General features: G+C 43.9%; 1 protein-coding gene across 2 annotated transcripts in view; it reads right to left on the bottom strand.

Moving 5' to 3' along the window:
* LOC137433731 (1-phosphatidylinositol 4,5-bisphosphate phosphodiesterase delta-4) overlaps positions 1-27,970 on the bottom strand; it is a 163,217-nt gene that overhangs the window by 104,976 nt on the left and 30,271 nt on the right. For both annotated transcript variants that reach the window (XM_068126005.2, XM_068126004.2), the window contains exons 5-6: positions 23,993-24,227; positions 5,419-5,620 (exon numbers count right to left, since the gene is read on the bottom strand). In XM_068126005.2, the coding sequence (XP_067982106.2) occupies positions 5,419-5,620; positions 23,993-24,227 (437 nt within the window). The remainder of the gene's footprint in view (positions 1-5,418; positions 5,621-23,992; positions 24,228-27,970) is intronic.

Raw genomic sequence — 27,970 nt, 5'->3', positions numbered from 1 at the left:
CCTCAGACCTTTCCGTTTGGTTTGCTCTTCGTTGTTGAAGTGTGCGGCGTCACCATGCCTAGATCAAAAGAGCTCTCTGAGGCCTTCAGGAAGAAGGTTATAGATGCCTACGAGTCTGGGAAGGGATTTAAAAAGATCTCCAAACAATTTGAAATCAATCATTCGACTGTCCGGAAGATCATCTACAAGTGGAGAAGATTCCAAACAACTGCCAACTTGTTCAGGCCAGGCCGCCCCAGCAAGTTCAGCCCGAGAGCAGACCGCAAGATGCTGAAAGAAGTCTCTAAGAACCCCAGAATGTTATCACGGGACCTACAGGTAGCTCTTGCCACTGTTGATGTCAAAGTGCACGAGTATACCATTAGAAAGAGGCTGCACAAATTTGATCTACATGGGAGGTGTGCCAGGAAGAAACCTTTGCTGTCCAGAAAGAACATCAGGGCAAGACTAAAGTTTGCCAATGAACACCTTCGCAAAGACCAGCACTCCTGGAACAATGTGCTCTGGACAGATGAGTCAAAGTTAGAGCTATTTGGCCACAGTACCAGAAGACATGTTTGGCGAAAACCAAAGACAGCATTTGACCCCAAGAATCTGATACCAACTGTAAAGCATGGTGATGGAAATATTATGGTTTGGGGCAGCTTTGCTGCATCAGGGCCTGGGCAGCTCACCATCATAGAATCCACTATGAATTCTTCATTGCACCAGAGGGTGCTTGAGGATAATGTGAGGCCATCTGTCGGAAAGTTGAAGCTCAACCGAAGGTGGACCTTGCAACATGACAATGACCCTAAACATACCAGTAAATCCACCAAGGAATGGCTGAAAAGAAAGAAATGGAGGGTTCTGGAATGGCCAAGTCAAAGCCCGGATCTAAATCCCATCGAGATGTTGTGGGGGGATTCGAAACGATCTGGGCATGCAAGAAACCCCTCAAACATTGCACAGCTGGAAGAATTCTGCATGGAGGAGTGGGCAAAAATTTCTCCCAGTCGATGTCAGAGACTGGTAGACAGTTATAAGAAACACCTACTTGAGGTTGTTTCTGCCAAAGGGGCAATACCACCTATTAGAGCCAAGGGTGTACTTACTTTTTCCACAGAAGGAAATAGCATCTCTGTTAATTTTTTTCTGAATAAATTATTGCAAAGTCAATTTTTCATTGTTTTTTGTTCAATTATATCACCTTTATCTGTCGATACTGTTTAAATGAAGATCAAGTATTGATATGTCCACATATGTTAAAAGGATTTTTTAAACATTTCATGGGGTATATTTACTTTTTCACGTGACTGTATATGTATATGTATATGTATAAGTATATATGTATTTATATACATTATACATACATACATACAAACAAAATCTAACGAGCTGGCCTAATGGATAAGGCATCAGACTCCCCAGTTGGGGATTGTGGGTTTGAATCTTGTCTGGTTTGAATATTTTTTCCCCTTACTTTTTTTTCAAGTCTTTTATATCGTCTTGAATAAAGTCTTGTGTGATGAAAAAAAGCATTTTGTTCGTATATAAAATGTATCTTGTGAAAAATGCCAGGGGCATAAAAAAAAGCCCCTTTATATATGGGTTGTGCCACATAACAAAGTATAGAAAAGAAGGGACATTCAAAAAAAAATCTCGTGTGCTTGCTGAACTACCCTTGTGTTCTTAGGAGGAACCAAGTAATGCTCTAGAAAGGTTCATGTAAAGGAGCGCCAATTTGATTCATACAGATACATGAAGAAGTGAACGTATTTTCAATGCAGTTACGGTTTCTTGTTTTCAAAGGGACCTGTTCATATAAAGGGTTCCTACATTTCTCTGTAAAAAATAAAATGCCAGACGTAATATTAGTTTTCTATTCTATTGCAGAAGTAGGTGTACATATACAATTCATCCATCATCTCTAATTATCCTCAGTATTCATCATGTACATATCACGTTTGTCCAATGTGTCTGCAATGCATCAACACTTACAAGTTCATGTAATGTCCAATTATGGTCCAAAAGGGACTGGTGAAATAGGCCGTACTGCACAGGTGTACAATTCTTTCATCTAATCCAATTGTTGTCTATAATGTGTGCACACATCGTGCTTGTCATTCACCCTCTTCCGCCCATGTTGTTGGAGTCGACTCGACTCTCATCCTCCAGATGTGCAGAGCCATCTCCCATTTAAAGCGCATGGCTGCGGACCGTTACCCTATAATGGGGGCTGACAGGTACTACACATTGCCCACAGGTGACCTGGGGTTATGCAAGGCATCCATCCCCCTGAGGTATCAGAAGACACCCGCATACCCATAAGTGTACAAGTGTACAGGACAAGGGGACATTTTGAAGGGGGACATTTAGAACATTTATTTGTTATAGTCAAGCAAAACTTGATGAGTTCCTGTAAGTATCATATAAATTACTACTTATACTGTATATATACGAGTATATAGGTACATAAAAAAATATATGTATATAAAAAAACGCAAATCCTCCAGGTTTACACAATTCCAACAAACATTCAACACTTGAAAAAGCGATTCAAGCAGCTTTTCAAAAAATGTCAGTTGGAATGCAACAGAATATTCCTTGAAAATGATGGATTTCATTCCAAATTCATAACTAATTTTCTATACATCTGATTTCAATAAAATTTGCATCATAAAGACTTGTTTGATTTTGTTTCTTAGCAATATAATTATAGGGGTTCGAAATTGTGGATAGGTAAATGGGCCACCAGGTGTACACGGAATGGTGAAAATAGCACCACCTTTGGTTGTAACCAGTATTACAAATCAACTTCCTTTATCTTCTTCATAATATACTTAAACTTTCTTAAAATGGTGATGTGGAGTAAGATATGTTGTGATCAACGAACTAACAAGAATGACCGCACTGTGGTCACAATCTAGGCCAAAATCCGGTGACGGGCCAATTGGGAAACACACATTTGATTCGCTATTAAAACATTAAATCGACACCTCACATCCATGACACCCTCCACCACGGTTATATCAGAACGAGCTGATTCGTCACACGGGCACGGATTGTTTATCAGAACGAGTCGATTCGTCACACGGGCACGGATTGTTTATCAGAACGAGCTGATTCGTCACACAGACACGGATTGTTTATCAGAACGAGCTGATTCGTCACACGGGCACGGATTGTTTATCAGAACGAGCTGATTCGTCACACGGGCACGGATTGTTTATCAGAATGAGCTGATTCGTCACACGGGCACGGATTGTTTATCAGAATGAGCTGATTCGTCACACGGGCATGGATTGTTTATCAGAATGAGCTGATTCGTCACACGGGCACGGATTGTTTATCAGAACGAGCTGATTCGTCACATGGGCACGGATTGTTTAACCCCAAAGTTGGGCAGTTCAAAAATTACATTACGGACTTTGTCCGTAACGGAGTCAAGAAAAATTCCCACCAAAGTCGTATTGCTATAATCGTATTGCCACGCGTATTGCTATAATCAGCAGAGGCCTGTAGGCCTAATGCATTAGGCCCACAAGAAAAACAAGAGGGCGGCCATATTATTTTGTTTGGGTGCCATAGTGGGGGGAGTCAAGCGACAAATACGTGTGGGTTCCTGCAGCCGTCCAACCAATGGGTGCACATTTCAATAATCGACCACCATCAAGAACCACAACAACAACGTCAGCAACAACAACCATGCGGAGCTCGTGTAGACCTGCATTTCCCACCTAAGGTAGGCCAAGTGCCGCTGGTATTAATAATTATATGCATCATGTAAATTTATGGCGTTATATTTATAATTATGGGAAGGAATCTGTTAGTGAATTGAAATGTTCACATTTTCCACGATCAGATCCTTTGTTGATTTGTTTGCTAATTAATGGACCAAATCACTACTCCTTCATTTGGTAAGAAGTGTTTAACAGGTAAATCTTGGTTTCTGCCAAACTTAAACTACAAATGAAAGCTCATACTATTCAGTCAGAAAAATGAGTGAATGTTTATTTCGTATGCAGCCTGTGGCTGTTGGTTGCATCATTGCTGGGATCGAGGCCGTGCCGCTGATACAGTGCCCCGTTTGCAGTAAGCAGGTGCTCGTTTTGCAGACCTCGGAAGGATGACAGGCTGAGTCACCCCACCTGGTGTTATTTAACGGCACGACAGGGTCTCACCCTGAAGACCCTATGATCTTAAGCCACGTTAAACGTTAAACCAACACAACAATCGTACTGTGAAATACAAAGGAATTGGACCTTGAAGAAAACAGAGGGAATGGGGAGTGTTGTGCTGGAATAGAAGTCGGGAAGTGGGGAAGGGAAGAGCGACAAAGGTGAATGTTTTCTTTAATGCTTCTGTCAGGTAACCTCAGATCATTCCACAAAGGCCGCAACAAGTGTGTGTGTCCACTCTGATTGAGCCAATCACAAGATTGAACTTGCAAACTTGTCTCCTTCCTCTAAAACGTCCTTACGCCTTGTTCAGTCTGTCTCTGAAGTATCTGCTCCCCTTCCATCCTTTCCCTCGCCTCCAACAAAACCACAGCCGCCTCCGCTCGTGACAAGACCGAACGCCTCCATTATATGTTTCCTTCCAACTGTCATATCCTCAGCTTCCATCCTTCCATGTCGTACTCAACTGCTCCTGCACTCTACGACTTTTGCACCTGAGAAGGTGGAGAACTTTTCCAGCAACTCTCGACTACGATTCTGCAACTGCATCAGACGGCATCAGCTCTCGCATCTTAAAACCTGCTCTGCTGCTCTTGAACATCCTCACTCTACTATGTTCTCTCTTTCTCTATCCTCCTCTGACCCTCTGCTCTCTTTCTCCGTCCTCCTCTGAACCTCTGCTCCCTTTTCTATTTCCTCCTCTGACACTCTGCTCCCTTTTCTATTTCCTCCTCTGACCCTCCGCTCCCTTTCTTTACCCTCCTCTGACCCTCTGTTCCATTTCTCTACCCTCCTCTGACCCTCAGCTCCCTTTTGCTACCCTCCTCTGACCTTCCGCTCCCTTTCTCTATCCTCCTCTGACCCTCTACTCTCTTTCTCTATTCTCCTCTGACCCTCTGCTCCCTTTTCTATTTCCTCTTCTGACCCTCTGCTCTCTTTCTCTATCCTCCTCTGATCTCCGCTCCCCTTTCTCTCCCCTCCTCTGACCCTCTGCTCCCATTTCTCTACCCTCCTCTGACCCTCTGCTCTCTTTCTCTATTCTCCTCTGACCCTCTGCTCTCTTTCTCCCCTCCTCTGACCCTCTGCTCCCATTTCTCTACCCTCCTCTGACCCTCTGCTCTCTTTCTCTATTCTCCTCTGACCCTCTGCTCTCTTTCTCTATTCTCCTCTGACCCTCTGCTCCCTTTTCGCTATCCTCCTCTACAACCGTCTCTCTGGTATTAGGCGGATGTGTCGAATCTCTGTGAGACGTTTTCACCTGATGTAGGCCTCCGTGCTGCTGGGCCCATAAAGTTGATCCTCCATGAGGTACGTGTTGTGCGAAGAGGAGATGAAGTAGTGGGCGAGGGGTCGCCGCATGTCCTGGCATAGATTTTCCATCGAGGGGTCGAAAACGCGACATTCTTCAGACAGCAGGTACATCAGGAAACCATCCACAGTGAAACTGCACTTTGCTTTTGCTGCACACAATCACGACAATGGCAAGGGATGAGGTTTGCATTTTAAACTGGATTGTGTCATCGAAACTTTTGCTTGTAGATAAATAATAATTTACAGTACATGGAGGGTTTGCCATCAACCAATAGGAAAAGACCGGAAAGGGGAGGGGAGGAGAAGGGGGAGGGGAGAAGGGGGGAGGGGAGGAGAAGGGGGAGGGGAGAAGGGGGAGGGGAGAAGGGGGAGGGGAGAAGGGGGAGGGGAGCAGTGGGGGAGGGGAGCAGTGGGGGAGGGGAGAAGGGGAAGGGGAGCAGTGGGTGAGGGGAGAAGGGGGAGGGGAGCAGTGTGGGAGGGGAGAAGGGGGAGGGGAGCAAGGGGGAGAGGGGAGAAGGGGGAGGGGAGAAGGGGGAGGGGAGCAGGGGGACAGGGGGAGGGGAGTAGGGGGAAGGGGACAGGGGGAGGGGAGTAGGGGGAGGGGAGCAAGGGGGAGGTAAATATAATGTATTGATAACAACTAATAATGAAAAAAAACAACATAGTAAGCATGTAATTGATGGTAAATATAATTAATACTGAATCACCATACCACATATCCCATTATTCCTTTTTTCGTGAAGATAACAAAAACTGGTAATGAAAAACAAAAATCATAGTAAGCATGTTTTTGAAGGTAAGCATGTCACATGACAAAGTCCTTGGTACATTCAGGGGCTCGACGATGTCTGGTCCCATGACGAACACCTGGGGTAATGACTTGTGGAGGCATTTGTTGGACAGGGTTATGTGCACTATAATCTTACTATAATTCACCAAATGTCCGTCCGTCCGTTCGAAGGTACCGCAAAAACGGCTCAACCAATTGCAACGATATTTTGGGTGGGTATTGCTGGGACCCCTGGGAGTAAAATAGGCTATATTGTTTTTCCAAGTTTTCCAAGTTTTCCAATTTTCCAATTTTCCACTTTTTCCAAACACGATGGAATACTATTTACCAATATGAACAGTGATGTGGCTTTTGTTGAAATTCTACAAATACTGTTTATACTACGTACCAGGAGAGAGTAGATCGACTCCTGACGAACTCTTCCTATATAAACGTGCGGCTCCGAAGTAACATGGCAGCATGTGCAAAGCGACTGAGAAACAGGTGAAGCGGCCGCTTCCGTGTTACAAATTCGGCGCGCACTCTTCACACATAAACGTGCGACTGAGAAAGAGGTGTAGCGGCTGCTTCCGTTTTGCAGAATTCAATCCTTTTTCAAAATGGGCGCCATGTACTGTTTAGATTTTGATGATTTGCGTGTGATATGAGTCAACGGATGTTTATATGAATCATTTAAAATAAAAAAGCCTTCAATTTCTGATATTTTTGCCTTTTTATTTGGGCTTCCCAATTGAAGCCCCACCCGTAGGGCTTGCACCGTTGCTAGTTCTTCAAACCTGTCACACTTTCAGCAGCAAGTCCAGTTGTGGTCTGAATTGCAGGTGCGAGATGAATTGCATTCCACACTTTCCCATCAGAGAGTCTGTAGGTAGCAGGTGTGGAAGTGTAAAATTTGTCAAATCAAGTAATTTCTATGAGCCACAACCTGCTTTCCTAGTGTGCAGTTTTTTTGTGGTTTCCATGCAGAATTTGGGATTTCCTACAGTTGCCAAGTTATCTCCGACACTCTGACCAAGTTCGTTTGCTCAAGAAAAGTAAATTCTTAGTGGAGGCAATGGTGGATCACATATTGTCATGGCAAAATCATTTTTATGACTGAGGGTAATATTATTACAAATAGGGTTTTTGGAAATAATATAATGTTAGATCGAGTATGTCTTATTGAGTTATATAAGCAAATTGAAGCAAAAGCTATTGTCTTTTTGGTAAATAATTAAATAATACAAACTAGCAGCTGAATAACACCATGTCTGACCAGCTGCCTGGAGTAATTAGCATCCACGGAATTGCTTTACAAATCCCTTTGTGTTTATAAAACTAGTAAATAATCGACTCAGTACAAAGTCCAAGATAAACATTGTATTGATAAGTGAATGCAAAATACTTGGTAATTATTTTGCAGAGTTTGGGCAAAAAGAGTTCCCGTTGGACAATGGAAGGTGGATGATTTGCTTCGCACTGGCCGATGGCGGATGGGCCCACTGCACTTTCTTTCTATTTATCTAATAGATAGTTTTATGAAATTTTCAGTGTTCTCAGTAAAATCTTTCAAAAGAAAGATGGTTAAACACTGAATCAAATAAAAAAAGTTATAGCTTGTTAGTGTTTGATAGGGGTTAGTCTAAAGTATAAAATCCATGTAGGCTAGCTCTCTCTGTCTCTCTGCTGCTCAGTAAAGATATTTTGTGGGAATGCAGTATGATTTTGACTTATGGGGGAAAAGATGAGTTTGCAGATTGAAAAAGGATGTGAGTGTCATAGTTACTGAGTGACCTTTTGATTAAATAGGGACTTTCTTATTGTATGCCTGTTTTTATATTTTCTAAATATTAAACCATAAAGTTAATGTCCCTGCAATAGCATTATAAAACGTTGCTGCAAAGTTATAACAACGTTAACGCAATGTTATGATTGATAGTCTTGGCGCCGAAGAGTCTGGACCAACACATTCTTCTCATTAAAGAATTTGAAAATGCAGATCTGCTCTCAGCGGGGAGTACTCTCATCTCAATATTTCACTCGACCAATCACATTGTATCCCCCGATCCTTGCTCCCTCCCACCCAAACTTTGCCCAACCAATCCTACTGCTCTCCTCCCCTCTCTTCGCTCCTCCCCCCTCCACTTGCTCCTCCCACTTGAAATTGTATAAGAATCAGAACTGATGTCCAGTTAGCAGGATTAGCACTGGAATTGTATGATGTTGGTGTGTTGTACTTTAGGATTTTCACTAGGTTTGTAATGCTGTACTTAGGATGTTTACTTGGCTGGTCGATTCTGTATGTTTACACTGTATGTTAACTGTATTCTATGCATGCTGGTGTTTGGTATGACATTCCTTTGTGCATCCCTACTGTACCAGGATTTCACTTGGGACCTTCTGTGAATCTTGCAATGTAATATGTGAATTGTGATATGGTTTGATAAAGGTTATTGTTTCTTGCTGTGTATTTCCTTGAAGACAGAAAGTGTTGTCCTCCTCGGGAACTAAAATTTGTGGCTCTCTTCTGACATTGAATTTTTGGTTCATCTATTACATACTACTGAAGGAAAATATCCCTATCACAGTACCTCTCCGTTCAATGATCTTGAGCGGTTGGGTAAACTTGGTTTGGCTTTTCTTGTAAAGTCCAGGTTTCTGAACTCGCACGAAAGGACCACATTGAAAGGTGGAAGGTTTTGCTCCCCGGCGCTTGTCTGTGCATCGTTTCGACTTCTCTTGTTTCTGTTGAACGCAGCGTCTCACATCCTCGAGTCTTGCAGCAGGTACGCTGATTTGATGGTCCACAATGAGCAACTTGGTGTGCAGTGTACGTCTGTGTTGAAGTTCAGTGGGAGTCTGATGAGTTGTTGCATGTCTTGTTGCTCGATACGTTTGCAAGAAGTCAGGTACGAATGATTTCCAGGTCCTCCCTTCGAGGTTTGCAGGGTGTAAACAGTGCTTAAGCACTGTTGAAACGTTATATCTCCCTATTGGCTTGTGGGTAATATATAGAACTACGGTAGTGCTTGATGTTTCTTTCCTGCAGGAATGTTTCAAACTCAGTTGAAACAAACTGAGATCCATTGTCAGAGATAAGTTCCTGCAGGTTTCCTTCACGACTTAATACTATAGTCAGGAAGTTGATAACTGCAGCATATGTTACTTGGGACATAAAGGCTACTTTTGGCCATTTGCTGAAGTAATCAATTAAGGTAATGGCATAGCGACAGACCATTTGGCCGTTATCAAGTAGGTAATGGTATAGAGACAGTGCATTTCCCCATTATCAAGTAGGTAATGGCATAGCGACAGTCCATTTGGCAATTATCAAGTAGGTAATGGCATAGCGACAGTCCATTTGGCAATTATCAAGTAGGTAATGACATAGCGACAATCCATTTGGCAATTATCAAGTAGGTAATGGCATAGCGAGAGTCCATTTGGCCATTATCAAGTAGGTAATGGCATAGCGACAGTCCATTTGGCCATTATCAAGTAGGTAATGGCATAGCGAGAGTCCATTTGGTCGTTATCAAGTAGGTAATGGCATAGCGACAGTCCATTTGGCAATTATCAAGTAGGTAATGGCATAGCGACAGTCCATTTGGCCATTATCAAGTAGGTAATGGCATAGCGACAGTCCATTTGGCAATTATCAAGTAGGTAATGGCATAGCGACAGTCCATTTGGCCATTATCAAGTAGGTAATGGCATAGTGACAGTCCATTTGGCAATTATCAAGTAGGTAATGGCATAGCGACAATCCATTTGGCAATTATCAAGTAGGTAATGGCATAGCGAGAGTCCATTTGGCCATTATCAAGTAGGTAATGGCATAGCGACAGTCCATTTGGCCATTATCAAGTAGGTAATGGCATAGCGAGAGTCCATTTGGTCGTTATCAAGTAGGTAATGGCATAGCGACAGTCCATTTGGCTGTTATCAAGTAGGTAATGGCATAGTGAGAGTCCATTTGGTCATTTTCAAGTAGGTAATGGCATAGAGACAGTCCATTTGGCAATTATCAAGTAGGTAATGGCATAGCGACAGTCCATTTGGCAATTATCAAGTAGGTAATGGCATAGCGAGAGTCCATTTGGCCATTATCAAGTGGGTAATGACATAGCGACAGTCCATTTGGCCATTATCAAGTAGGTAATGGCATAGCGAGAGTCCATTTGGTCGTTATCAAGTAGGTAATGGCATAGCGACAGTCCATTTGGCTGTTATCAAGTAGGTAATGGCATAGTCAGAGTCCATTTGGTCGTTTTCAAGTAGGTAATGGCATAGAGACAGTGCATTTCTCCATTATCAAGTAGGTAATGGCATAGTGACAGTCCATTTGGCCATTATCAATAAGGTAATGACATAGCGAGAGTCCATTTGGTCGTTATCAAGTAGGTAATGGCATAGAGACAGTGCATTTCTCCATTATCAAGTAGGTAATGGCATAGTGACAGTCCATTTGGCCGTTATCAAGTAGGTAATGGCAAAGCGACAGTCCATTTGGCCGTTATCAAGTAGGTAATGGCAAAGCGACAGTCCATTTGGCCGATATCAAGTAGGTAATGGCATAGTGACAGTCCATTTGGCCGTTATCAAGTAGGTAATGGCAAAGCGACAGTCCATTTGGTCGTTATCAAGTAGGTAATGGCATAGCGACAGCCTATTTGGCTGTTATCAAGTAGGTAATGACATAGCGAGAGTCCATTTGGCCATTATCAAGTAGGTAATGGCATAGTGACAGTCCATTTGGCCGTTATCAAGTAGGTAATGGCAAAGCGACACCCCATTTGGCCGATATCAAGTAGGTAATGGCATAGCGACAGTCCATTTGGTCGTTATCAAGTAGGCAATGGCATAGCGACAATCAAGCATCGCGACAATCCATTTGGCCGTTATCAAGTAGGTAATGGCATAGCGACAGTCCATTTGGCTGTTATCAAGTAGGTAATGACATAGCGACAGTCCATTTGCTCGTTATCAAGTAGGTAATGGCATAGCGACAGTCCATTTGGCTGTTATCAAGTGGGTAATGACATAGCGACAGTCCATTTGGCCATTATCAAGTAGGTAATGGCATAGCGACAGTCCATTTGGTCGTTATCAAGTAGGTAATGGCATAGCGACAGTCCATTTGGCTGTTATCAAGTGGGTAATGACATAGCGACAGTCCATTTGGCTGTTATCAAGTAGGTAATGGCATAGCGACAGTCCATTTGGTCGTTATCAAGTAGGTAATGGCATAGCGACAGTCCATTTGGCCATTATCAATAAGGTAATGACATAGCGACAGTCCATTTGGCCATTATCAAGTTGGTAATGGCATAGTGACAGTCCATTTGGCCGTTATCAAGTAGGTAATGGCATAGTGACAGTCCATTTGGCCGTTATCAAGTAGGTAATGGCATAGCGACAGTCCATTTGGTCGTTATCAAGTCGGTAATGACATAGCTACAGTCCATTTGGCTGTTATCAAGTAGGTAATGGCATAGTGACAGTCCATTTGGTCGTTATCAAGTAGGTAATGGCATAGCGACAGTCCACTTGGCTGTTATCAAGTAGGTAATGACATAGCGACAGTCCACTTGGCTGTTATCAAGTAGGTAATGACATAGCTACAGTCCATTTGGCTGTTATCAAGTAGGTAATGACATAGCTACAGTCCACTTGGCCATTATCAAGTAGGTAATGACATAGCTACAGTCCATTTGGCTGTTATCAAGTAGGTAATGGCATAGCGACAGTCCACTTGGCTGTTATCAAGTAGGTAATGACATAGCGACAGTCCACTTGGCTGTTATCAAGTAGGTAATGACATAGCTACAGTCCATTTGGCTGTTATCAAGTAGGTAATGACATAGCTACAGTCCACTTGGCCATTATCAAGTAGGTAATGACATAGCGACAGTCCACTTGGCTGTTATCAAGTAGGTAATGACATAGCTACAGTCCATTTGGCTGTTATCAAGTAGGTAATGACATAGCTACAGTCCACTTGGCTGTTATCAAGTAGGTAATGACATAGCTACAGTCCACTTGGCTGTTATCAAGTAGGTAATGACATAGCGACAGTCCACTTGGCTGTTATCAAGTAGGTAATGACATAGCGACAGTCCACTTGGCTGTTATCAAGTAGGTAATGACATAGCGACAGTCCACTTGGCTGTTATCAAGTAGGTAATGGCATAGCGACAGTCCACCTGGCTGTTATCAAGTAGGTAATGGCATAGCGACAGTCCACTTGGCTGTTATCAAGTAGGTAATGACATAGCGACAGTCCACTTGGCTGTTATCAAGTAGGTAATGGCATAGCGACAGTCCACTTGGCTGTTATCAAGTAGGTAATGACATAGCGACAGTCCACTTGGCTGTTATCAAGTAGGTAATGACATAGCTACAGTCCATTTGGCTGTTATCAAGTAGGTAATGACATAGCGACAGTCCACTTGGCTGTTATCAAGTAGGTAATGACATAGCTCCAGTCCGTTTGGCTGTTATCAAGTAGGTAATGACATAGCGACAGTCCACTTGGCTGTTATCAAGTAGGTAATGACATAGCGACAGTCCACTTGGTTGTTATCAAGTAGGTAATGACATAGCGACAGTCCACTTGGCTGTTATCAAGTAGGTAATGACATAGCTACAGTCCATTTGGCTGTTATCAAGTAGGTAATGACATAGCGACAGTCCACTTGGCTGTTATCAAGTAGGTAATGACATAGCTACAGTCCATTTGGCTGTTATCAAGTAGGTAATGACATAGCGACAGTCCACTTGGCTGTTATCAAGTAGGTAATGACATAGCGACAGTCCACTTGGCTGTTATCAAGTAGGTAATGACATAGCTACAGTCCATTTGGCTGTTATCAAGTAGGTAATGACATAGCTACAGTCCATTTGGCTGTTATCAAGTAGGTAATGACATAGCTACAGTCCATTTGGCTGTTATCAAGTAGGTAATGGCATAGCGACAGTCCACTTGGCTGTTATCAAGTAGGTGATGACATAGCTACAGTCCATTTGGCTGTTATCAAGTAGGTAATGACATAGCGACAGTCCACTTGGCTGTTATCAAGTAGGTAATGACATAGCGACAGTCCACTTGGCTGTTATCAAGTAGGTAATGACATAGCGACAGTCCACTTGGCTGTTATCAAGTAGGTAATGGCATAGCGACAGTCCACTTGGCTGTTATCAAGTAGGTAATGGCATAGCTACAGTCCACTTGGCTGTTATCAAGTAGGTAATGGCATAGCGACAGTCCATTTGGCTGTTATCAAGTAGGTAATGACATAGCGACAGTCCACTTGGCTGTTATCAAGTAGGTAATGACATAGCGACAGTCCACTTGGCTGTTATCAAGTAAGTAATGACATAGCGACAGTCCACTTGGCTGTTATCAAGTAGGTAATGGCATAGCGACAGTCCACTTGGCTGTTATCAAGTAGGTAATGACATAGCGACAGTCCACTTGGCTGTTATCAAGTAGGTAATGGCATAGCGACAGTCCATTTGGCTGTTATCAAGTAGGTAATGACATAGCGACAGTCCACTTGGCTGTTATCAAGTAGGTAATGACATAGCGACAGTCCACTTGGCTGTTATCAAGTAGGTAATGACATAGCGACAGTCCACTTGGCTGTTATCAAGTAGGTAATGACATAGCGACAGTCCACTTGGCTGTTATCAAGTAGGTAATGACATAGCAACAGTCCACTTGGCTGTTATCAAGTAGGTAATGGCATAGCGACAGTCCATTTGGCTGTTATCAAGTAGGTAATGGCATAGCTACAGTCCATTTGGCTGTTATCAAGTAGGTAATGACATAGCGACAGTCCACTTGGCTGTTATCAAGTAGGTAATGACATAGCTACAGTCCATTTGGCTGTTATCAAGCAGGTAATGACATAGCGACAGTCCACTTGGCTGTTATCAAGTAGGTAATGACATAGCGACAGTCCACTTGGCTGTTATCAAGTAGGTAATGACATAGCGACAGTCCACTTGGCTGTTATCAAGTAGGTAATGACATAGCTACAGTCCATTTGGCTGTTATCAAGTAGGTAATGACATAGCGACAGTCCACTTGGCTGTTATCAAGTAGGTAATGACATAGCTACAGTCCATTTGGCTGTTATCAAGTAGGTAATGGCATAGCGACAGTCCATTTGGCTGTTATCAAGTAGGTAATGGCATAGCGACAGTCCACTTGGCTGTTATCAAGTAGGTAATGACATAGCGACAGTCCACTTGGCTGTTATCAAGTAGGTAATGACATAGCGACAGTCCACTCGGCTGTTATCAAGTAGGTAATGGCATAGCGACAGTCCACTTGGCTGTTATCAAGTAGGTAATGACATAGCTACAGTCCATTTGGCTGTTATCAAGTAGGTAATGACATAGCGACAGTCCATTTGGCTGTTATCAAGTAGGTAATGACATAGCTACAGTCCATTTGGTCGTTATCAAGTAGGTAATGACATAGCGACAGTCCATTTGGCTGTTATCAAGTAGGTAATGACATAGCTACAGTCGATTTGGTCGTTATCAAGTAGGTAATGGCATAGCGACAGTCCATTTGGCTGTTATCAAGTAGGTAATGACATAGCGACAGTCCATTTGGTCGTTATCAAGTAGGTAATGACATAGCGACAGTCCATTTGGTCGTTATCAAGTAGGTAATGGCATAGCGACAGTCCATTTGGTCGTTATCAAGTAGGTAATGACATAGCGACAGTCCACTTGGCTGTTATCAAGTAGGTAATGACATAGCGACAGTCCATTTGGCTGTTATCAAGTAGGTAATGACATAGCGACAGTCCATTTGGCTGTTATCAAGTAGGTAATGACATAGCTACAGTCCATTTGGCTGTTATCAAGTAGGTAATGGCATAGCGACAGTCCACTTGGCTGTTATCAAGTAGGTAATGACATAGCGACAGTCCATTTGGCTGTTATCAAGTAGGTAATGGCATAGCGACAGTCCACTTGGCTGTTATCAAGTAGGTAATGACATAGCTACAGTCCATTTGGTCGTTATCAAGTAGGTAATGACATAGCGACAGTCCATTTGGCTGTTATCAAGTAGGTAATGACATAGCGACAGTCCATTTGGTCGTTATCAAGTAGGTAATGACATAGCGACAGTCCATTTGGTCGTTATCAAGTAGGTAATGGCATAGCGACAGTCCATTTGGTCGTTATCAAGTAGGTAATGACATAGCGACAGTCCACTTGGCTGTTATCAAGTAGGTAATGACATAGCGACAGTCCATTTGGCTGTTATCAAGTAGGTAATGACATAGCGACAGTCCACTTGGCTGTTATCAAGTAGGTAATGACATAGCGACAGTCCATTTGGCTGTTATCAAGTAGGTAATGACATAGCTACAGTCCATTTGGCTGTTATCAAGTAGGTAATGGCATAGCGACAGTCCACTTGGCTGTTATCAAGTAGGTAATGACATAGCGACAGTCCATTTGGCTGTTATCAAGTAGGTAATGGCATAGCGACAATCCATTTGGCTGTTATCAAGTAGGTAATGACATAGCTACAGTCCATTTGGCCATTATCAAGTAGGTAATGGCATAGTGACAATCCATTTGGCTGTTATCAAGTAGGTAATGACATAGTGACAGTCCATTTGGCTGTTATCAAGTAGGTAATGACATAGCGACAGTCCATTTGGCTGTTATCAAGTGGGTAATGACATAGCGACAGTCCATTTGGCTGTTATCAAGTAGGTAATGACATAGCGACAGTCCATTTGGCTGTTATCAAGTAGGTAATGACATAGTCACAGTCCATTTGGTCGTTATCAAGTAGGTAATGGCATACCGACAGTCCATTTGGCTGTTATCAAGTGGGTAATGACATAGCGACAGTCCATTTGGCCATTATCAAGTAGGTAATGGCATAGCGACAATCCATTTGGTCGTTATCAAGTAGGTAATGGCATAGCGACAGTCCATTTGGTCGTTATCAAGTAGGTAATGGCATAGCGACAGTCCATTTGCCCATTATCAAGTAGGTAATTGCATAGCGACAGTCCATTTGGTCGTTATCAAGTAGGTAATGGCATAGCGACAGTCCATTTGGTCGTTATCAAGTAGGTAATGACATAGCTACAGTCCATTTGGTCGTTATCAAGAAGGTAATGACATACCTACAGTTCATTTGGTCGTTATCAAGTAGGTAATGGCATAGCGACAATCCATTTGGCTGTTATCAAGCAGGTAATGGCATAGCGACAGTCCATTTAGCAGTTATCAAGTGGGTAATGGCATAGCTACAGTCCATTTAGCCGTTATCAAGTGGGTAATGGCATAGCGACAGTCAATTTAGCCGTTATCAAGTCGATAATGGCATAGCTACAGTCCACTTGGCTGTTATCAAGTAGGTAATGACATAGCGACAGTCCACTTGGCTGTTATCAAGTAGGAAATGACATAGCGACAGTCCATTTGGCTGTTATCAAGTGGGTAATGACATAGCGACAGTCCATTTGCTCATTATCAAGTAGGTAATGACATAGCGACAGTCCATTTGGCCATTATCAAGTAGGTAATGGCATAGCGACAGTCAATTTGGCCGTTATCAAGTCGATAATGGCATAGCTACAGTCCACTTGGCTGTTATCAAGTAGGAAATGACATAGCGACAGTCCACTTGGCTGTTATCAAGTAGGTAATGACATAGCGACAGTCCACTTGGCTGTTATCAAGTAGGTAATGACATAGCGACAGTCCACTTGGCTGTTATCAAGTAGGTAATGGCATAGCGACAGTCCACTTGGCTGTTATCAAGTAGGTAATGGCATAGCGACAGTCCACTTGGCTGTTATCAAGTAGGTAATGACATAGCGACAGTCCATTTGGCTGTTATCAAGTGGGTAATGACATAGCGACAGTCCATTTGGTCGTTATCAAGTAGGTAATGACATGGCGACAGTCCATTTGCTCATTATTAAGTAGGTAATGGCATAGCGACAGTCCATTTGGCTGTTATCAAGTGGGTAATGACATAGCGACAGTCCATTTGGCTGTTATCAAGTAGGTAATGACAGAGCGACAGTCCATTTGGCCATTATCAAGTAGGTAATGACATAGCGACAGTCGATTTGGCTGTTATCAAGTAGGTAATGACATAGCGACAGTCCATTTGGCTGTTATCAAGTAGGTAATGACATAGCGACAGTCCATTTGGCTGTTATCAAGTAGGTAATGACATAGCGACAGTCCATTTGGCTGTTATCGAGTAGGTAATGACATAGCGACAGTCCATTTGGCTGTTATCAAGTAGGTAATGACATAGCGACAGTCCATTTGGCTGTTATCAAGTAGGTAATGACATAGCGACAGTCCATTTGGCTGTTATCAAGTAGGTAATGACATAGCGACAGTCCATTTGGCTGTTATCAAGTGGGTAATGACATAGCGACAGTCCATTTGGCTGTTATCATGTAGGTAATGACATAGCGACAGTCCATTTGGCCATTATCAAGTAGGTAATGACATAGCGACAGTCCATTTGGCTGTTATCAAGTAGGTAATGACATAGCGACAGTCCATTTGGCTGTTATCAAGTGGGTAATGACATAGCGACAGTCCATTTCATCGTTATCAAGTAGGTAATGGCATAGCGACAGTCCATTTGGCTGTTATCAAGTAGGTAATGGCATAGCGACAGTCCATTTGGCTGTTATCAAGTGGGTAATGACATAGCGACAGTCCATTTGGTCGTTATCAAGTAGGTAATGGCATAGCGACAGTCCATTTGGCTGTTATCAAGTGGGTAATGACATAGCGACAGTCCATTTGGTCGTTATCAAGTAGGTAATGGCATAGCGACAGTCCATTTGGCTGTTATCAAGTAGGTAATGGCATAGCGACAGTCCATTTGGCTGTTATCAAGTGGGTAATGGCATAGCGACAGTCCATTTGGCTGTTATCAAGTAGGTAATGGCATAGCGACAGTCCATTTGGCTGGTTTCAAGTAGGTAATGGCATAGCGACAGTTCATTTGGTCGTTATCAAGTAGGTAATGGCATAGCGACGGTCCATTTGGCTGTTATCAAGTAGGTAATGGCATAGCGACAGTCCATTTGGCTGTTATCAAGTAGGTAATGGCATAGCGACAGTCCATTTGGCTGTTATCAAGTGGGTAATGACATAGCGACAGTCCATTTCATCGTTATCAAGTAGGTAATGGCATAGCGACAGTCCATTTGGCTGTTATCAAGTGGGTAATAACATAGCGACAGTCCATTTGGTCGTTATCAAGTAGGTAATGGCATAGCGACGGTCCATTTGGCTGTTATCAAGTAGGTAATGGCATAGCGACAGTCCATTTGGCTGTTATCAAGTAGGTAATGGCATAGCGACAGTCCATTTGGCTGTTATCAAGTGGGTAATGACATAGCGACAGTCCATTTCATCGTTATCATGTAGGTAATGGCATAGCGACAGTCCATTTGGCTGTTATCAAGTGGGTAATGACATAGCGACAGTCCATTTGGTCGTTATCAAGTAGGTAATGGCATAGCGACAGTCCATTTGGCTGTTATCAAGTAGGTAATGGCATTGCGACAGTCCATTTGGCTGTTATCAAGTAGGTAATTGCATAGCGACAGTCCATTTGGCTGTTATCAAGTAGGTAATGACATAGCGACAGTCCATTTGGCCGTTATCAAGTAGGTAATGGCATAGCGACAGTCCATTTGGCCATTACCAAGTAGGTAATGGCATAGCGACAGTCCACTTGGCTGTTATCAAGTAGGTAATGGCATAGCGACAGTCCATTTGGCTGGTATCAAGTAGGTAATGGCATAGCGACAGTTCATTTGGTCGTTATCAAGTAGGTAATGGCATAGCGACGGTCCATTTGGCTGTTATCAAGTAGGTAATGGCATAGCGACAGTCCATTTGGCTGTTATCAAGTAGGTAATGGCATAGCGACAGTCCACTTGGCTGTTATCAAGTAGGTAATGGCATAGCGACAGTCCATTTGGCTGTTATCAAGTGGGTAATGACATAGCGACAGTCCATTTCATCGTTATCAAGTAGGTAATGGCATAGCGACAGTCCATTTGGCTGTTATCAAGTGGGTAATGACATAGCGACAGTCCATTTGGTCGTTATCAAGTAGGTAATGGCATAGCGACGGTCCATTTGGCTGTTATCAAGTAGGTAATGGCATAGCGACAGTCCATTTGGCTGTTATCAAGTAGGTAATGGCATAGCGACAGTCCATTTGGCTGTTATCAAGTGGGTAATGACATAGCGACAGTCCATTTCATCGTTATCAAGTAGGTAATGGCATAGCGACAGTCCATTTGGCTGTTATCAAGTGGGTAATGACATTGCGACAGTCCATTTGGTCGTTATCAAGTGGGTAATGACATAGCGACAGTCCATTTGGTCGTTATCAAGTAGGTAATGGCATAGCGACAGTCCATTTGGCTGTTATCAAGTAGGTAATGGCATAGCGACAGTCCACTTGGCTGTTATCAAGTAGGTAATTGCATAGCGACAGTCCATTTGGCTGTTATCAAGTAGGTAATGACATAGCGACAGTCCATTTGGCTGTTATCAAGTAGGTAATGGCATAGCGACAGTCCATTTGGTCGTTATCAAGTAGGTAATGGCATAGCGACAGTCCATTTGGCTGTTATCAAGTAGGTAATGACATAGCGACAGTCCATTTGGCTGTTATCAAGTAGGTAATGGCATAGCGACAGTCCATTTGGTCGTTATCAAGTAGGTAATGGCATAGCGACAGTCCATTTGGCTGTTATCAAGTAGGTAATGACATAGCGACAGTCCATTTGGTCGTTATCAAGTAGGTAATGGCATAGCGACAGTCCATTTGGTCGTTATCAAGTAGGTAATGGCATAGCGACAGTCCATTTGGCCATTATCAAGTGGCCCCACAATATCGATGGCAAGCTTTTCCCATGCAGCATTAGGGAGAGGATCTGGTTGCAAAGGTGGAACCCGAGTGACAGCTGTTTTATCATGTATTTGGCAAGTAATACACGGCTTAATGGCGACTCCTACTTGGGAGTCCATCCCTGACCACCAGTAGAGGTCACGCAGCCTTTGTTTAGTTCTTACAATTCCTTGATGCGTGTCATGGGCAAGCTGGATTAACTTGGGTTGAAGTTCTGTCGGCACTATCACACGGTGAGTGCCACAAATTAAGTAATCCTCATGTTCAGCCAGTTCATGCCAAATGTGAAAGTGGGGAAGTACATTTGTGTGAATGCCCTTTTCATTGCAATGCCATCCTCTGGAGACGCACCTTAGCACCTTCTGTAGAATAGGGCATCTATTACAAGCTTCCTTGGATTGTTCCACAGGTACAGCAGAGAAGTCACCGGACACTAAAGCCACCATTTCTACATCCGGTTCATGGTAAGGCTCTGTCATGGGGAGTGGTAACCGAGATAAACAGTCTACGGTCACATTTTGATGGCCAGGTTTGTACACAATTTCATAGTTAAACGATAGTAAGCTGCAGACCAACGTGCAATTCTCATTCCAGCTCGACCAAGACCTTTCAAAGACAGTAGTGTGGTCAGTGGACTGTGGTCTGTACGCAGGATAAACTTCCGACCCCACAGTGAAAATACAGCACCAACGACCCTACAGTGAAAATCCAGCAAATACAGTACGCCATTTCTCAGTTGCCCAGACACACGCAAGTGCTTCCTTCTCTACAATAGGGTACTTGCATTCACATTCTGTGAGCATTCGTACTTCCCCACTTTCACACCAACGACCCTACAGTGAAAAAACAGCACCAACGACCCTACAGTGAAAATCCAGCACCAACGACCCTACAGTGAAAATCCAGCAAATACAGTACGCCATTTCTCAGTTGCCCAGACACACGCAAGTGCTTCCTTCTCTACTATAGGGTACTTGCGTTCACATTCTGTGAGCATTCATGAGGCGAATGCTACTGTTTCCTCTGTACTGTAAAGTCCTCATGAAGTTGAGCGAGCATTGCTCCGAGTCCATAATCAGACGCGTCTGTGGTCACAATGGTGGTCAGAGCAGGGTCAAACAAGGCAAGTGTAGAACTGTTAGCAATTCATTGTTTTACCCTTTCAAATTGAGTGTGTGCAGCATCGGTCCAGGGGAAGTCAGCATTCTTGCGCAGTAGGGCACGGAGTGGCTCCACGACTGCGGCACAATTTGGAATGAATTTGGAGTACCAAGAAGTCAAACCCAGAAAAGAACGTAGAGCAGATACGTCCTTTGAGGGTGGTGCTTGTGTTATTGCCACCACATGTTCTGTGTTTCTACTCATGCCCTTTCCTGAGGTCACGTGACCCAGAAAAGAAAGCTCAATTATGTCATCGAGGTAACACTGGACACCTTCCAGTCCAGCTAAGATCTGTGGCATCATTCGCTGAAATGCGCTGGGAGCAGAAGCAAGACCATAAGGTACACGGCAATAGCGGAAGAGTCCCTCGTGTGTTATGAAAGCCGTAAGGTCTCTGCTTTCCTCATGCAAGAGCATTATCAAGAGTAGAGAACATTATCGCTCCACTAAGTTCTGCGAATACCTCCTCAATATGTGGGAGTGGATGGCTGTCTATTACGATCGCCTTATTGGGTTCATGAAGATCCGCGCACAGACGTATACCTCCTGTTTTCTTATGCGTAACGACAATAGGTGAAACCCATTCAGAAGAGTCAATTCCCTCAATGATACCTGCTTCTTCAAGTGTTTTCACTTCTTGTGAGACAGCATCACAGACAGAAAAATGTAAGCGGCAAAGCTTCTGCTGGATTGGCACCACATTAGGCTTTGTCTTTACACTGTGTACAAATCCTTTTGCAAAGCCTAGAGTTCCAATGGAGTTAAGATTAGATGTCCGACAAGCCGATGTTTGATGAACAGAGGTATTTAGCACTGGTGCAGGAGTAACACATTCATTCACAATCCGAGAGCAATGAAAAGGTCCATGTCAAGTATAGGTGTTCCAATGAAGAAATCAACAGGCACAGAAACCTGGTTGTGTCGCACCTGTACGTGAAGACAACCAACCACAGTGATTGATTTTTTCAGGTAAGTCACCAAGTGTAATTTTGGTTCTGTAAGAAGTGAACTCTTGAAATTCTCCAGGTATGTAGACTCTGGAAGTATTGAAACAACTGAACCTGTGCCCACCAGTAATTTAGTTGAGCATGCCTGTCTATCAGGTGTGCAAAGACGAACATCACAGCAGCATGTGTGTTTATGCTTAAAACAGTCACATCTGGTACAGTCACTTCATGCACTTGGTAATTGTGGTCTTTACTGTGACATACTTTAGCAAAATGTCCAGTTTACCACACCGCCTGCAATTTACATCTTTTGCAGGGCAATTGGGGTAATTGACTGAGTGCATTGCAGATCCACAATGATAACAGGTATTCTCTTGGTGTACCTGTCGAGCCTGTGAAAATGTTGGCTTTGCAGGTTATTTTGACGTGTCCCTGTGTATGGAGTCGCGTCTGTATTGCTCCGCTCTGGTACGTGCTGGTATTGTATTTACATCCTGGGAGGACGTTGATGTGCCGTATGTAATCGCTTTCGCTTCCGCCATGGCTGATTCGATTTGTCCCACCATTACAAAGGCTTTCTCCAGTGTAAGCTCCGGTTCCAAAAGCAAACGTTCACGTATACGAGCTGTAAGGGTTTTTTTTTTCCATGAGCTGATCTCGTATCATTTCATCAGAGAGATCTCTAAACTCACAATTAACTGTGATCTCATGTAAAGCAGCAACGAACTGAGCAGTCGATTGGGCTGACTGACGAAACTTATGTCGTTCGAAAATAACGTTCACTTTTGACATGAAAATGGCTGTTAATAGGTATGTCGCTTTGGTTCTTGGTAAATAGGTAAATTCTTTCATTCAGGTAAATTCAGGTAAATTCAGGTAAATTCAGGTAAATAGGTAAATTCAAAAAAATAATAATAATAATAATAATAGGTAAAAATAGGTAAAGAAACTTATGTCGTTCGAAAATAACGTTCACTTTTGACATGAAAATGGCTGTTAATGTGGCGAGAGCAGCAGAGTACGTGTCCTGAGCAACTGGTAGAGCATGGAATAAACGATGCCCTTCAGCTTTTAGGCAGTGTATAAGCAATGCGTGCTTCCTCGCATCAGAAAGTGTGTCATCATTTACCGCCAGCATGAACTTCTCGAACATGCGCATCCATGAGGTACAAGGTATCGAAGGCCCACTCGGACTCGGTAGGAATGCAGCAGGTGGTGTAAGAGCAAGGTAAGCCATCCCATCCTCGTCGCCAATATGTTGTATAACAATGACAGCCCACACGCAGGTTCTTCAGCTCAACCTTGAAATGACGTCTCCTTCTCCACTCCTCGCCCAGCTCGTAAACGTCACTACCAGTCACGCCTCATCCTTTCCGGTTCATCATGCATTCATTAATATTCATGTAACTCCCAATACCACACGGGGTGGGGAGAGTAGGGGAAGGGAGTCTTATTCCACCTTTAATGTTTTTGTTTGTTAGTTAGGATGTTAAAGATCCCTTCATACTGCTCGATCAAAGTTTGGCCAATGCGTACCACATTACATATCGTCCAAATCATTACTCGTTTCAAACAATGGGGATCTTCATAAGCCATCAGGACATGGTGAGCAACGAAAAAGGTTGGAAAACATATTCACCCAAAAAAGCCTCAACACCAAAGCTAGGAACATCCTGATTATAGTCACCTGCTGCCGATGGCTCATATCGTCGCATGAGAGAGCTGGCGATGTCTACACTCGTGGAGGTTTCGTGCTGCTCGTCGTGCAGGAAGCGCTCAAAGTTCTGCGGGCTCATGATATTCTCATCCTTGGAAAGAAAACGCCGGAATAGTTTGTGCACATCTTGTCGCTCGGTCAGCTTCTTGTAAAGAATCACAAACTCCTCCTCTTCCAATATCCCTGAATTAGACGTGTCGGAACTCTGTAGAGGAGGAGGAAACAGAGAAAATAAATAACATCTCTTCACAAAAGATAAGGAAGACTTGAATTGGCAAATAGCTGAAAATGCTATTTTTTTATTTCAGTTATGGCAGAGTGAGAAATAGTATTTTCTGGTCATATTTGCGGTCGGGAGTTTGGGAATCGCTCAGTATATTAAGAATCGATAAGCCACGTGATACACTTGTGTTTGTCAGAAGTCATCGACGGGGTGCCTGAAGGTAGCAAACTCGGTCCAACATTATTATTATTAAACGTTGATGACCTTAGTGAAACACCTCTAGGTTCAAATGACCTTTTTGTTGATACCAAATGTTCCCTTGCCTCTAACCGTGCTTGGTGAGAGCCAGTTTCTTCAGGCAGGCCTGGACTGTAAATAAAGGTGAGCAGATGTGTGGCTTCACCGATTGAACCCCATGTAATGTAAGGTAATGATTGTGTTTCAACACACTGGTCTAATGCTAAGATTTCAACACACTAGTCTAACGCTTATGTTTCAACACACTAGTCTAACGCTTAGGGTTCAACACACTCATCCAATGCTTAGGTTTCAACACACTGGTCTAATGCTAAGATTTCAACACACTAGTCTAACGCTTATGTTTCAACACACTAGTCTAACGCTTAGGGTTCAACACACTCATCCAATGCTTAGGTTTCAACACGCTAGTATAACGCTTATGTTTCAACACACTAGTCTAACGCTTAGGTTTCAACACACTAGTCTAACGCTTAGGTTTCAACACACTAGTCTAACGCTTAGGGTTCAACACACTCATCCAATGCTTAGGTTTCAACACGCTAGTATAACGCTTATGTTTCAACACACTAGTCTAACGCTTAGGTTTCAACACACTCATCTAATGCTCTGGTTTAAACACACTAGTCTAACGCTTAGGTTTCAACACACTAGTCTAACACTTAGGTTTCAACACACTCATCCAATGCTTAGGTTTCAACACGCTAGTATAACGCTTATGTTTCAACACACTAGTCTAATGCTTAGGTTTCAACACACTCATCTAATGCTCTGGTTTAACACACTAGTCTAACGCTTAGGTTTCAACACACTAGTCTAACACTTAGGTTTCAACACACTAGTCTAACACTTAGGTTTCAACACACTCATCTAATGCTTAGGTTTCAACACACTCATCTAACGCTAAGGTTTCAACACACTGGTCAAACTATCCAATTCACTTCCCTGGACAGCCATTTCCTGGAAGGGGTGCAGTTACTGGAACTCCTTGTCCTCACCTGCCATAACTTTTGTGGGAAGATCATATGGTCAAGCTATTGTGAACCTGCTACCCTGTGTCGTTCAGCTTCTCCATGAGCCCAGACTGTTGTATGAAAGGGTTGTTATAAATGAGTTTAAGTAGGTTTATTGATACAGACATGATTATTCCATTGAGATTTTTCCATCATTAGGCTTACTCGTATAGACTCCAAACATATGTGAAACTCAGCCTGTGCGGGAGCATACAAGATCTCCCACAAGGAGTGTAAGCATCATTGAGCTATCTATTATGGGTTATGTAGTGAAATCGTATTCGTACTGAACCCGGGGTGATGCTCGCTGCTCGTTGACACCACTAGGGGCGTGACTATAAGACCCGCTGCTGCGGACGGAGCTCCGAGACTTCTCCTGTGACACGTTACATCTAGTAGACTCGCTAACGGTACGCCTGCATAGAATATCCAGCTTGCTTGGATTGAATGTTACTAGGGCATGCCCGTACGTGGGTGCCCGTTCCTTGCCAAAAAAAAAAAAAAACGCTACCCGTACGCTCTACCCCGCCCGTACGCCCGTAAACAAAAAAAACAACGCTCTTCGCTTCCGCCCTTCGCTCTGACTGAATTGGGAGAAATAATGCGCATAAGAAATCGAGAAATTATTATTTTCTCCGGAAGAAATCGAATTACGAACCGTAATGGCGCAGGCTCTCGGGCTCGCAACAACGCGTTCTGTGATTGGCTGCCGGAAGTGAAGTCTTCACTGTCGCAAATGTGAAGCGATGAATACGATGAATCGCAAATTAGTTTTTATTAGTTTTAAAACATAGTTTAACGGCAACATAGTTTGCCGACGGGAAATAAATGAATACGCTCTCAAATGTGCCATCCGAGGCAGAGTCTGTTCGCCACGTTCGGCACACGTGATAGCTCGCTGCTCTCTGATTGGTTGAATCGTTTTTTGGACATAGCTCGGTAACTACTTCTGCGATTAATTTAAAACCTTGAAAAGGCACATCCTCGGGTCCCCAGCAATATACCTGGCAAGTTTCAAGTATATCGGACCGGTAGTTGTCGAGAAACAGCGGTCACAGACATACAAACATACAAACATACAAACAAACATACACACAGAGATTAGTGGAATTATAGATAGATGAATGGTCCCATGTGATGTCACATCGTATACTCATTGTATTTCCTACTTTACAGGATGATGTCATGATCTAAATGCAATTAAACCAACCCGTTGGACTAAAGTTGTGTGGACCTGATTGGTTTTCCACAACACTTAATTGCATTTAAGATCTACCGACATGGCTGGCAACAAGACGCTGACGGTGTCCGTATTCTGCGCCGACCCGCAAGCCCCGGATGGTGGCTTGCAACTGAAGCACTGGCTCAGAACATTGGAGAATCTTTTTGATGAGCCTGAGACCGCGCCGACGGCTGCCGCGAAGCTAGCCACACTACATTCAAAAATCGACTACCGGGTGTACAACTCTATCGCTCAATGCGCGACGTATGACCTCTCCATCGCGGAGCTCAAACGGCTGTACATAAAGGAAAAAAGCCCGGTGTATGCACGATATTTGCTGCAAACGCGACGTCAGCAACCCAACGAGGCGATGGACCACTACGCCCAGGAGCTCCGGCAGCTCTTGCTGGACAGCGTCAGGGAGCCACGGACTCCCGCGCAGGCTCAGGATGATCGTCTTTTAGATGCCTTCATTGCAGGGGTCTCCTCCCAGGAACTAAGGCTCAAACTCTTAGAGAAGACCGACCTGACCTTCGCTACGGCACTCGAGCAAGGGACAGTATACACTGAAGCGCGGATGCAATCGAACACCTATGATCACACGCGCCTCTTGGCGGGCACCACACTACACGCCCGGCCAGAGAGTGCTACCGCCGAGGACGCGGATCCGCTCGCGGAACTCCGGGATGCTCCGGAGGAAGACCCAGCCCTAACGGCTGCCGTTACGACCAGACCCAAGGCCTTACGCGGGGCCGCATGCTTTTTCTGTGGGGGGCCACGCCATGCCCGGGTCGTGTGTCCGGCACGAGACGCTATATGCCATTTGTGCTCGCAAAAGGGACATTACGCGAGAGTGTGCAGGAAAACGGCACGCGGCTCGCGGCTCATTGACTCGCGCGGTCGCGGTCGCGTGGGCGCGGCGACCTTGAATGGGCTCATTGCGGAGCCCGAGAGCCGAGTCCGAAACCCGGCGCCTTACCCGACTTCGAAGGGGAGGGCCCCTCTCTGCGGGCCCCTGGGCGCTCAGAAGTCCTTGGCGGGCGTCACCGGACAGCCACCACCATCTCATCCTCCATCGGGCACGAAGTACGTGTCCTTGACCAAACTCCGGGCCACGCAAGGGGCTTTGAAGCCTCGCCAAGCCCCAGCGGAACATTCTCCTCATGTCGTCCACGAGCTAACGGTGGCCCACGCCCCGACAAAGGCGATTCCAAATACTACGGAAGCCTTTT

Source organism: Myxine glutinosa, chromosome 10, assembly GCF_964187855.1.
Source record: "Myxine glutinosa chromosome 10, kmMyxGlut1.1, whole genome shotgun sequence".
NCBI lineage: Eukaryota > Metazoa > Chordata > Myxini > Myxiniformes > Myxinidae > Myxine > Myxine glutinosa.
The sequence above is the reverse complement of the archived record's forward strand: the minus strand, read 5'-3'. Positions and strand labels throughout refer to the sequence as shown.